At 49.1% G+C, this 13,198-nt stretch overlaps 1 protein-coding gene across 1 annotated transcript in view; it reads right to left on the bottom strand.

Moving 5' to 3' along the window:
- The window catches only part of APOL6 (apolipoprotein L, 6), a 14,095-nt gene extending 2,577 nt beyond the window's left edge, over positions 1–11,518 (bottom strand). The window contains exons 1-3 of the mRNA XM_012644705.1: positions 11,387–11,518; positions 4,391–4,463; positions 1,427–2,297 (exon numbers count right to left, since the gene is read on the bottom strand). Coding sequence (XP_012500159.1) covers positions 1,427–2,297; positions 4,391–4,440 — 921 coding nt within the window. The 5' untranslated portion in view covers positions 4,441–4,463; positions 11,387–11,518. The remainder of the gene's footprint in view (positions 1–1,426; positions 2,298–4,390; positions 4,464–11,386) is intronic.
- Between the last annotated feature and the right edge of the window lie 1,680 nt (positions 11,519–13,198).

Below are 13,198 nucleotides of genomic sequence, written 5' to 3'. Positions count from 1 at the left end.
AATCTACGTTAACCCGAGAAGATTAACTTGTACCGCAGGAGTGGAGACTAAATGTCGCTACGCCTGAGACGCCACGCCCAGATAGACAGCTCACCTGTGCTTCCAACTGTTCTGCTAAGGGCGTGATGGGAGAGGCTGTATCTGTACAACAAGAACCTTTGCTGGCCACGTGCTTCCTCCGCCCTCACCTTCCCTTGGCTTGTGCCATGCCTCCCACCTTCCTATGGGAGGTAAGCTTCAGCCACGCAGCCCTTTTTTGAGTTTCATACTTTGTGTGGCTCCCGTGTGCTTGTACGTGAATACCTTTACATGCCTTTTCTCCTGTCTGTTGTCAGTTTGTTTTATAGATTGAAATTATTGAAACTTCAAGAGGTGGAAAGAAAGTTCCTTCTGCCCCTACGATAGAATTAAGTGGTGGGGCCTCTGAGGAGGTGACTAAGTCGTGAGGGCACGGCCCCCATGCATGGGACTAGTGCCTTATAAAAGAGCCCCAAGGGAGCACTTGTTGCCCTTTTGCCACACGAGGATGCAGCAAGAAGGTGCCATCCGTGAAGCAGAGAGTGGGCTCTCAGAAGACGCTGAATCTGCTGCTGCTGCTGCCTTGATCTTGGACTTCCAGCCTCCAGAACTGTGAGCAATACATTTCTACTGTTTATAAATTCCCCAGTCTAAGATGTTTTCTTATAGCAGCCTCAACAAAGACATTTGGCAAGTGACGTAACCTCCCTGTTTTCATCATCTCAGCTGCTATAACAAAATACCACAGCTTGGGTGACTTCAGCAATCATTTTCTCATCTTCTCACACTTCTAGAGGCTGCGAGTCCCAGATGAAGGTACTGGCGTGTTCGGAAGGGGCTCTGGCAGGGGCTTTCTTCTTCCTGGCGTGCAAAGGGCCACCTTCTGGCCCTCACAGGGCCTTTGCTCGGTTCACGTGGCAGGGAGGGCCCTCGTGTCTCCTCCTCCTCAGATAAGGAGATCAATTCCATCGGATCCGGTCCCACCCTTATGACCTCATTCAACCCTAATTACCTCCCCAAAGCGTCATCTCTAAATACAGCCCAGCTGCTGCTCAGGGCTTCAACATAGGAATTTGGGAGAGAACACAATTCAGTCCCAAACCCTCCCTGTGGCTCAGGGTCCTCTCATTTAACACTGGGAAGACTCTTTTCCCAGCATGTGGGCCTTAAGGAGTGTCGAGGGAGAAACAGAAGGCACGACCAGTTCTGTCCAGGGCAGGCACCCTCATCTTCAAGGTGTGCTTGATACTATTTGGGCCTCTAGGGCCACCATATGCCCACGTCCTGAAGAACATCCATGCAACCTTCTCTCTCTCTCTCTCTCTCTCTCTCTCTCTCTCTCTCTCTCTGCCCCACCCCCGCGTGCGCGTGGACACCCACAGGCCCCAGTCAACCCCCCAACCCCAACCCTGGCCCTTCCCGGAGAGGGAACTCTTGACCTTACCCGCTGCTGCAGGCTCTCGTAGAGCTTAGTGAGTTCCACCAGCTCCATTTCCAGTTTCTGAGCCTGGGCCCTCAGCTCATCTGCAAGCTCTGTCTTGGCTCCCTCCTGCAGCTGCTTCCAGTCCCTCGAGACAGCGGCCAAGTCCATGCCAAGGCTGAAGCCGGCCACTACACTTCCCAGCATGCGAGCATTTTTTGTCATGGCCAGTGTTGTTCCCCCAAAGGCCTTTTGCACCTGCTTGCTCCTTCTGGCCGAGATGTGGCCAGTGGTCATCAGGCGCTTGGCAGCACTGGCCAAGTGGGGGTGGGCTTTGGCTTTCTGAAAGGCACGGAGGCTCTTCTTCATGTTGTTGGCAGTGTAGCCGACACTACAGACAATCTGGCTGGCTGCTAAGTTATAGGATTCTTCTTCGGCCTCATCCTCACCGTCCTCTATGTCATGGGTGGCCACTAGGTTGCTGACCTGAGCTTGGGCTTTTTTCTTGTGCGAGCGATCCAATAGGCTGGTCACGATGCTGGTGACTTCAGCTGCTGTCCCCAAACCTTGACCAGCAGTGGAGAGCAGCAGGCTCCCTCCTCCTGTCACTGGAGCCAGGGCTAACCCCAAGATGGACACAACTCCAGAGAGGACAGCAACGGAGTTGGCCACCAGGCTGGTCTTGGTGAATCTTTTGTGTCTTGTGTCGATATCCTCTGCAAGAGCATGAAGCTTTTCAATGTTCACTTCTAGATCTTGTTTCAATCTGGGAAACTCTCTCAAAAATATTTTTTCTTCAGCTGACAGATGATCTTCTGGCTTCTCATCTTTGCTTAGAGGGACGTCCTCCTCCTTGTCCCTGTGGACGAGTGAAATAAAGATTTTGCTCGACTTCCCGGATGGGAAAGCCCAACTCTTCCTCAGGGCCCCGTGGCTTCCAGTTATTCTTTCCACTCTCAACTGCAAACCCTCCCTGCATCTCCCTGAAAATCCCAAGAAGTCCCAGAGCCTCGGTGAGTGATTCGACCTTTGCCGAAAGCTACTGGTTCCCTGTGGAAAAGCAACATGTAAGAGGAACAGAGCTCTGGAGGGACAGACAGAGTAACCTTGGCCTTGGCCAAAGAGCTGAGGAAGGCAGAGTAGCTCGGAGGGAGGGTGTCAGCCTTGTTCAGACTGCTGTGGAGGAGGGACAGTGGGGAACCGCTGAGCTCCTACTCCAGACAAGGAACTTGGGACCAGTGGAGGGAGAGATCCAGGGGAAGTAGGAGAAAGAGGGGCCCAGGTGATGGGCGGGGGAGGGGAGCTCTATGTAGGCTCAGGTGAGTCAGAGGGAGGCAGGGCCACGTTGTCTAAGACGTCCTCCAGGTCGATGACCTTAAATTCTGCTACGCTGGGTGCACCTTTGCTTCTGTCAGGTGGTGCACATTGAAAAGTTCAGAATAAATAATTATTAACGTTGGGAACATTCTCCTTGCTCTTGGCCAGTTCTGTGTGGCCCCTCAAGCAGACAGGATTGGTCCCTCATAGAAGAAGTTTGGGACAAAGGGACTCAGCCTGCTTTCCCCCAACATTGTGCAGGACAAAGGGTGAAGGGGTCTTTGCCAGCCTGGTTGACTTTGGCCTTGACGGGAGAGCAGTGTCAGGTGAAAGCAAAGCCCACACCTTGGGGCGCTTTCTCCTGCCTGGGGCCATTTGTGTATTTCCTTCAGGGCCATCTGAGCAGGGGAGGAGGCCTGGTGACGACACAGACGCCCTGGCCTGGAGGGAACAGCAGAGCCGGCAGGAGCCCTGCAGAGGACCTGAGCTGCCTCCTTTACCCTTCAGGGGAGGGGTCTGAAACCCCCGGAGCGCAGGGGGCTCTTCCAGAGGAACGTGCGAAGGACAGACGGAGCCCTGGTCGGGGTCAGAGCGTGGAGGCTCACCCCCTCATCGGTCAGTGTCGGGACTTCCTCGCTGCAGTGTACGGACACACGTGAATATGTTTACCTTCCAAATAGTCTCTCTCTCTGCACACACAGAATTCCTCCATGGAAAAGATTCGAAACCAAATATACCACCGAGGAAACCGTTTAGTGTTAATGAATTAATAAATTTAGGCCCAATGAATAAGCAGATGTAAATCAGTTAATGGAACAGAAGGTCACCAGGGACATGTGGTGGGGAAGGGCAGGATGAAGGCGAGGGGGAGCCCTGCCCAGGAACCCCAGACGTCACAGAGGCCACATTGTAGCCCACCCTGATCTATGTTTCCACACGGTGTGTTGGATAAAAAGAAACAGCAAATACATACATAGCAGCAAAGATCAACAACGCCGCTGTGCATTAACTATGAAGTTTTGTTTTTACTGTGATTGGTGGCTAGTGCAAGCTTGGCTTCCTGTGTTTTTAGTTAAACCAAACGTCTGCCATGTGGACATGTCCCAGCACATCCTGTACCGGGCGGCGATGTCTCCAGCGTCAGGCGAGAGTGCAGTCCGGTTCCATGAGATATCACGCGCGGTTCACCTAATCCACCCTGCAAGTACTGCTGCTTGCCCACATCGTGCTGGGGGCTGGTGGTACTACATCTGCCGATTAACGGATAATTTGGCTTAAATTCATGAATCTGTCAACACTAAACGGCTTCCTTGGTGGTTTATGAACCAAAAATCTGAGTTCCTGCCTTCGCGGGACTCACAGAGGTGGCCTCAGGGTGGGCCGACTTCTGCCCTTAGAGTTCTGTTGCCCGAGCTGTGCACCTAAATCTTGACTCACTCTCCAAAAAATTTAGTTTAGCTCCATTGAATTGTTTTTTTCCGTAGGAGACCATATTTCCACGTGCAATTGGAGGCGAGCGGAAAGACAGGGCCCACTTTACCGCTAATGCCGGCAGAGCACGGTTATTCCTTGTGGCGAGGGTGCCGTAGCTCTTCCCGTTACCTTTGCAAACCATCGCCAGCCCCACGTTCTTACCCTCCCAGGAAGGCCCGCAGCGTGGACCATGCGCGGTATGCCAAATCCATGTCTCCGCGGGCCGAGCGATTTTCTGGTTGGGAATGTGGAAAACAAGGTTACTGCACGTATCATGAAACCTTATGAAATTCAGGTACGAAGGGATTTTAGATTATGTGGAATCAAAATAATAATGAAAGGCTTTTGGTGTGGTAAATCTGTGCAAACTATTATTTTTAAATTTTTTGTTGTGGTGAAGCTTACATACAATTAAGTACACGCAATGAAGTACTCAGTTCCATAAGTTTTGACATCTACGTCGGAGGGTAGCAGAATATGCCACGCCAAAATGTGCCACTTTGGCATGAGGATTATCTTGAGCTGAAGGCAATTGAAAAGAAATAGATACAAGAAAAGCTCTCTGCCCTCCCCTTTGCCTAAAAGCAGGACCTAGAATTACAAAGATAAAAAGTGTCTTTCCTCTCCTCTCTGCCAGAAAGGACAAAGTTTGATGGCCAAAGACGGCTTGTTCATCAGCCTAGAGACAGCACTGGAGGCGTCTTTACTAACTAGCTCTTTCACCACGAGTTTGCCATTGTTTCTTCCTGCTGACCCTAGCTGGCCATTAGTTTTGCCTGCCCACAATTTGGTGGCCCTAGACACTCGGGGTCCTTTCCCCTTGTCTTGTTATGTCTCTAAAATTGCATTATTCTCCGTTGAAGGTGTTATTGTTATGGTACGGAGAGCGAGAAGTGACCACCGAGAGACCGAATTGAGCCAAGTTGTGAGTCTTTATTAGCTGGCCAGCGACTACCCTCTGCACCACCGAGAGGCAGCAGCACAGAGAGTAGCCCTGAGCCAGGGGAGACGGGCTCTTTTAAAAGGCAAAAACCGCATCCTGTAAAGTCATCTATCTGCGCAAGCAGGGCTACAGAAGCCTAGATCAGCATTGATCATTATTAATCTTAGTCGAAAATACATTTAACATTTTGTTTGAAGTCAGAATACATTCTACTCCCTGTTATCTGGGTACATGAGGCACCCCTGGGCGTTTCAGTGCTCCAGGGCGTTCCGGCCCTCTGGGCTAGCTGTTACTTTATCTTGTTGATGCTTGCAGCTGTGTGAAGCGTACCTGCTCCCCCTTTCCCCCTTTGTTCTTTGCTTAAGCACACTGACAGAAGGGAGAGAGCAGGTTATTTCCCATAAACCTTAACATTATATAAACAGGGAGTTCTAAGCTGCCTCTTTGAGAATTACTGATTGCCTGGGCATCCCCCAGGTTTACAGGAGATATACATGTTAGTAAACTTCTGTTTGTTTTTCTCATGTTAATCTCTGTTGGGTTACAGGGTCCCAGCTGAGAACTCAAAAGACGAGAAGGAAAGTTATTTTTTTCCTCCCTTACAATAAACACCTAAGAGATCGAGACACAGAGCAAGGCTTCCTCCCTCTAGGCCGCGCTCAGCCCACCCAGGGATAACCCTGATTCTTCTATTAACCACTGATCAGTTTGCATAGTCTTGAGATTTTCACGTAAGTGGAACCGTTGTTTGGTTTCTTTCATTCAATATAATGTCTGTGAAATTCATCCATGTCGTTGTGGGTATCAGTAGAATTAAAAATTGTTATTGCTATGTAGTATTTAATTACATAAATATACCACAGTCTGCTTATCTGTTCTTCTATGGATTGATGTATTTGGGTTATTACCAGTCATTGGCCACGTATGGGAGGAAAAGTCATTTTTCCCTCAACCTCCTAAGTTCCTAGCTGGAACAGACCCCTGTAACCCAGAACAGTTTAACAAGAGAAAAACAAACAGAAGCGTATTAGCGTGTCCATTTCATACGTACATAGCAGACACCCAGGGAATGAACAATTCTCAAAGAGGTGGCTTTGCATTCCGGCTTATATAGCATCTTCAACAAAGAACATTACATTTTTAGGAAAGTGACAAGACAATGGAAAAGGACTTTGAGTCTCTAGGGGCAGCAACGTATGGGAAGGCAAATAAATGGCAGCTGTAGGCTCATTAGTAAATCTTGTTGTTAATGCAGATTCCTCTGGTGCCGTCTCCAGGCCCAAAAGTGCCTAAAGTTGTCGTGGGTGTTTAGTCTTTGTTCTCCCTGGTACAAATGACGTAGGGATGAGGGCAGAAAAGGAAGGTTGAGAGAGCGAGAGTGAGGCCATTTTGGCCCTAACCACCTGGGACCCGCTGAGATGGATGAATCCCTAAGCCGGATGCCTCACACTGCAGATGCCTCACACTGCGCTCACCTTTCCGCCACGGCAGTTTATAATTAACCTTTATGGCCTGAGCTCAAGACCATGCTGGTCACTATGGCTGCCTCCTAACGGGGAATGTGGACATTTACAAACATTCCCATCGCCCCATAGGGGGTCCCCCTCCTGCACTGTCTGTGGGGTAGGACCTGTTGTCTGTCTCTCTCTCAGTAAACTTTCTGTCGCTAGTTGGCTCACTCCCAACTTCTTTCCCGTGTGAAGCCAAGAACCCGCTGTGGGGGTTGCAGGGGAGGGGGGGTAGGGGGGCTCTCCTCCCTTCCTTGGAGCACCCCCAGCATCAAAAAGACCTTTTGTCTTTGTAAATTTAGGCAAATAGAGAAAAGACAGAGAACTTTCCTGCCCCTGCTTCTTTTTAATTGCCTTCATCGGCACAACAATCTTATGCCAAGAGGCATGTTTTGGGGTGGCGTATTCTGGTCTCTCACAGCTATGTGACCAAATTGACTATAATGATTAAAGGGTCCTTTTCACAGGACAAAGCAATCATTTATAAGGCCCCTTTGTACAAATGGTATTCCCAAGGACATAACATTATGTGTGATATTGCGACTTACAGTATAGTAATGAGTATAGATTTGGTCCTCATCCCCCTTCCTGGCACAGAGCTCCTAAAACCCTTGAAATTTCCTAAGCGATAAGAGGTACACAGGTGCAAAGAGCATCTTTCGTTATTCATAACAAGTCCCTTTCAACCACACCTGAGTTTATGTTAATGAGGTGACTTGAGAGAGCCCCTAAGGATGGGGTGTTGGTTGCCAGGGGAACCAACACTGTGGTTAAGGGGTTGGAACTTCCAGCCCCACCCCTCGACCCCCAGGAGGGGCGAGGCACTGGAGATTGACTTAGTCACCAATGGCCCGTGGTTGAATCAATCATGCCGTTGTAAGGCAGCCTCCATGCAATCGCAGAAGGACAGGGTTCAGAGGGCTTGCGGTTGCCGAACACACGGAGGGTCCTGGAGGGTGGCGTGCCCAGAGAGGGCGTGGAGGCTCTCTGCCCCTGCCGCAACACCTTGCCCTGTGTACCTCCCTTCCACCCAGCTCTTCCTGACCGACCGTAGCCTTTTAGAAACTGGTAATTGTGAGTAAATGTTTCCCTGTGTTTTGTGAGCTGTTCTAGCAAATTACTGAACCTCAGGAGAGGATCGTGGAAACCCGCCATTTGTTGCCAAGTTGGACAGAGGTCGTGGGTAACCTGAGGACCCACCATCTACAATTGGCATCTGAAGTGGGGGCAGTCCTGTGGGCCGGAGCCCGTAACCTGTGGGACCTAATGCTATCTCCAGGTAGGTGATGTCAGCACTGAGTTACATTGTAGGACTCCCACTGGGCTCCCACCTAGGAGTAGAGAATGGCTTGGTGTGGGGAAAAAACAACACACATTTTGATAACCAGTAGCAGTGAATTGGTGTGAGTGTTGAGGATAGTAGCAGAGAGGAAACAGGAGGTTTCCTCACATTGTGAGAACTGCAGAAGACCCCATCTGAGCATACAGGCGGGGTGTGAAACCACCCCAGGATCTCCTCGCCAAGGGTGGGACCTGGGGGCCGGGGGAGGGGGAGGGGTGCCACATCTGTCTGGAGAAAGGGGCGTTTTATTTATCGACTGATCGATTGCACAGAGCTGCATCCACTTGGCGAGGGAAGCACTTCCCTAACATGTTCTACGGCCCCGTATCGGCCTTGATCTAATGTACATGTTAAAATGATCATTCTGGCTGGAAAACAGTCTGTAGGTTTATATATAGAAAAGCCATCGTGTTTTCTTCTCTTACACAGTCAACACAACACACTTCTGTGACCAAAATGTGTGTGGAGTTTTCTCCCTACCAACAACCAGTTCTCCAGTGGACGCCTACTGCGTGTCCTATCGTTCAGTCTAATTGACATTATCTACCTGGGGGTGGCGTCAGATCCCAGAGGCTAAGGGCTTGATCCCATAATACTGCCCTCCCCTTAAGATGCCAATCAGCAGGTCAGGCCTCCAGACCAAGAGGCTACAAAATGGGGTGCCCATGACTCCCTCCTCAAGTTTGATTAATTTGCTAGAGCAGACCACAGAACTCAGGGAAACACTACTTACACGTCCCCATTTATTAATATTATAAAGGATATTACGAAGGACAGAGGTGAACAGCCAGTTAAAGAGATGCACAGGGCAAGGGATGTGGGAAGGGGTGTGCCATCTCCAGGTGCGCTGTCGCCCAGGTGGCTTCATGTGTTCAGCAATCTGGAAGCTCTTTGAACCCTGTAGCTCAGGGATTTTTAGACGACTTCATCGTTCGGCATGATCAATTAATAACTTAATCTCCAGCCCTCTCCTCTTCCTGGGATCTGTTCTGTGTCAGGAACTGGGGTCAAACACCAAATATTAGAACATGCTGTGGTTTGAATGTGTTCCCCAAAGTTCGTGCATTGGAAACTTAATTCCCCAATGCAACCATGTTGAGAAGTGGGACTTTTTAGAGGTGATTTGCTCATAGGGGCTCTGTCCTCCTGAAGGGATTAATTCTGTAGTCATGGGAGAGGAGTGGGTTCCTGATAGAACGTTGAGTTCAGCCCCTCCCCCTCCCTTTCTCGTGCACTCTCTCTTGCCCTTGTGTGTTCCGCCATGGGATGACGTTGCACGAGGGCCCTCACCAGGTGCTGGTACCTTAATACTGGACTTCCCAGTCTCCAGAGCTGTGACAAATACATTTCTTTTCTCTATAAATTCCTCAGTCTGTGGTATTCTGCTATAGCAGCACAAAACAGACGAAGACAGAGCCAAAGATCCTCCTAGTGCTCCTGTCTACAAGGGTTTTAGGAGGTGTGTGTCGGGAGCTGGGGCAGGGACCTGTATGTATATATTTTGTATTATTTCTCAAATTGCAAGAGAGGAGGCAGGGAGACCAGTTGGGAAGTGATTGCGGTAGTTGGAGCAAGAAGTGAGGGCAGCTTGGACCAGGTTGGTAGGGGTGGCGAGAGTGGCTGGATTTGCAGGAACTCACAGGTTTCCCCAGTGGACGTGGGAGGTGAGAGAGTAGGGTCAAGGGTGACTTCGAGTTTTTCAGCCTGAACATCTGTTGCAAGGAAGATCCCATTTACTGAGATAGGAAGGGTTGGAGGGGTTTTTGGCAGGATGTGTGTGTGTTGTGGGGTGTAATGGAGCTCAGAGTGGGGTGAGTTAGGTTTCAGATACCCCTTGGACATCCAAGTGAGGCTGAGTAAGCAGTGGGTATGTGAGTCTTGTTCTGGCTGGGAGATCAAATGTAGGAGCCATGAGTGCAGAAAGCAGTTAAAGCCATGACTGGGTGGAGAATCCTAGGGAAAGAGTAATAACAGGGGCAAATGTGATCCACGTGTCAGCGTAGACTAGAAGCCGGGGCTGATGGGGGATGCAGGGACTTGCAGAGTGGGTGCAGGTGTTAAAGTCTAACTAAGGTGGGGTGACAACCACAGACAAGAAGTGGCTTCAACTGGCTTGTCAGTTATCTAGGTCACCTTACAGGTGGCTAATTACAATATCATTTGCATTGTGGTTTTGAAATTTCTCCATCCTTTGAAATCACCAGGACAGTTCCGAAACAAGTATATAAAATATAAAAATGGGAAGAAACCAATTCTGGGAATTACCGTCCAAATTCTTAATAAAAGCCCCCCGCTTTGGCTGTGAATATTCCTCCCCTCAACTTATAAAACTTCAAAAGATCAAAAACCACATCTTCTTGGTGAAGCTGCACTTTTTGGAAGGGGGCGTGGAGAGCAATGAGAGAGAGAGAGAGAGAGAGAGAGAACTTTCACTTTTGGTTTCAATAAAAGCTGCTTGCTTTGGCAAGGGTGAGATGAGACCTGGTGAGTCATATCACATTCTTTTTTTTTTTTTTGCCTGGGCTAGAGTGCCGTGGCGTCAGCCTAGCTCACAGCAACCTCAAACTCCTGGGCTCAAGCAATCCTCCTGCCTCAGCCTCCCGAGTAGCTGGGATTACAGGCATGCACCACCATGTCCGGCTATTTTTTTTCCTATATATTTTTAGTTGTCCAGCTAATTTCTTTCTATTTTTAGTAGAGACGGGGTCTTGCTCTTGCTCAGGCTAGTCTTGAACTCCTGTGCTCAAAGGATCCACCTGCCTTGGCCTCCCACAGTGCTAGGATTACAGCCGTGAGCCACCGCGCCCAGCCTCACATTCTTCATCATGTTTTCACATCCCCGTAAGGGAGAGATTCCTACCTGGTTTAACGCTAAGGCCAGGTGTGTGATGCCTGTAATCGTAGCACTCTGGGAAGCCAAGGCAGGAGGATCGCTTGAGCTCAGGAGTTCGAGACCAACCTGAGCAAGAGGGAGACCCTGTCTCTACTAAAAAAAAATAGAAAAATTAGCCAGGTGTGGTGGTGGGCACTTGTAGTCCCAGCTACTTTGGAGGCGGATGTAGGAGGATCGCTTGAGCCCAGGAGTTTGAAGTTACAGCAAGCTATGATGACTCCAGTGCACTCTAGCTAGGGTGACGGTGAGACTGTCTCAAAAACAAAAACAAAACAAAACAGAAAACACACTAAGAAGTTGACCCTCAGATCAGCCAAGCTCACAAAGTGAGGGGGCTGGCTGGAATTTGAATGCTGGCCGCCCTGACAACAGCTCTTTTCCCTGAGCCAGGTGGCCACCCCTTGGGCACCTTGACCTTAAATTAAAGGACTGCAGCAACTCCCTGCCCCCCGCCCCACCTGTGCCGTCCCACCTTCTGTCCACGGAGCTCTCACAAGTGGCTTGTGGTCCTGTGCCTCTGTCCTCGCCTCTCGGAGGGCCTCTGGTCCAGCAGGCGTCTGTGAGTGTCTGGGCGGCAGAAGGAGAAATGGAAGAGTAGAGGAGAGGTCCCAGGCTCTGTGAGTGGCTTCTGCAAAGGCATTGATTGTGAAACTGGTTTGGAACTAACTGCTACAAAAAAAGCAACGCCCATAGCAACCGAGCCTCTTCCTGGAAACCACGGACTGGTAGAGAAACTACTTTCACTTTCCTTAGAAACTACTTTCACTTTCCTTGGGTCATTAAGTGTGGAATGTCCCATTTCCTTAAGTGCTAAGTTTGACAGTTGACATCTCTGACATTTTGCTTTGACACTTTTTTTTTTATGGTGAAGGTACATCCTTATTCTTTCAAATGCACATTTTGGCTTGTGATTATCTTTCAGTTTTTTTAGAGCAATTTTTGTGAAACCATGGATAAGTAAAAACTTCATGTTATTTTCGAATATGAGTTCCATCATGGAACCAATGCTGCGCAGACATCTCGAAACATCAACGAAGTGTTTGGGCAGGATGTGGCTAATGAACGCACAGTATGTTGATGGTTTGAGAAATTTTGTTCCGGTGATTTTAATCTTGAAAATGAGCCATGTGGGTGACCTGACACCAAGGTTAATAACGATGAAAGCTGTAGTGGAAGTGAATCTATCTCAACCTATGCGTGAATTAGCAGCAAGGTTTGGCGTTACTATTCCAACAATTCTGGACCATTTGAAACAAATCGGCAAGGTAAAGAAGCTGGAGAGATGAGTTCCACGTGAATTAAACGAGCGTCAGAAGAGAAATCATCTCAAAGCTTGCCTTTCTTTGTTGTCACCACATAAAGGCAAACCATTTCTAAACTGTAGTGTTACACGTGATGAAAAATGGATTCTTTCTGACAGTTGCAAGCGTTCGGCACAATGGTTGGGGAAAGATGAAGTGCCCAAACAGTCCCAAACCGAACATTCATCCAAAAGAACTAATGGTGTGTGTTTGGTGGTCCATCGCTGGTATTATCCACTACAGCTTCATGAAACCTGTTCAATCGATTACAGCGGGTGTCTGCTGCAACCAGTTGGATGAAATGATGAGGATGCTTGCGATTAAGCAGCAGAGATTGGTCGATAGAGACAGGCCAATCCTCTTGCAAGATCACATGTCGCACAAACAACACTGCTGCAACTACAGAAGCTGGACTTGGAAACTCTCTGTCGTCCACCGTATTCACCAGACCTTGCACCAACTGACTACCACTTTTTCCAGGCTTGGGACCACTTCTTGCAAGGAAAAATATTCAATTCTCAACAAGCTGTGGAAAACGCCTTTCATGATTTCATTGTCATTGGCTCTCCAGGCTTCTTCGCTGCTGGCATAAGCAAGCTACCGTTAAGATGGCAAACTGTGTCGATGGTTTAGGTGCACACTTTGATTAATCGTGCTGCTTCTTGTTTGACATATAACAAACTACACTTTTGATAGGAATTGGACGTTTCATGTTTAATGCCCTAATACTTTTCTTTTTGTGTCTTTAGAGGCACAGTGAGGCGGGAGGGCAGAGTCTAAGTCAGAAGTCCGGAGGGTCCCGTCTCTCTTTCCCAGCTGTGTCGTATGACAGGTGGGGACCGTCCTGCAAGGCCGCTGAAGTCAAGCAGACCACTCAGTGCTGCATCACAGTGATCAGGCCGCTCCGCTGCCCTCGGCCTCGATTCCTCATCTGTGAAATGGGTGTTATAAGAGCTCCTGTGGCCGAAGCCCATGAGCAAGAG

This window comes from Propithecus coquereli, unplaced genomic scaffold (genome assembly GCF_000956105.1).
Source record: "Propithecus coquereli isolate 6110/MARCELLA unplaced genomic scaffold, Pcoq_1.0 Scaffold218, whole genome shotgun sequence".
In the NCBI taxonomy this organism is placed as follows: domain Eukaryota; kingdom Metazoa; phylum Chordata; class Mammalia; order Primates; family Indriidae; genus Propithecus; species Propithecus coquereli.
Note: the sequence above shows the minus strand (reverse complement) of the source record. Positions and strands in the feature narration are given on the sequence as shown.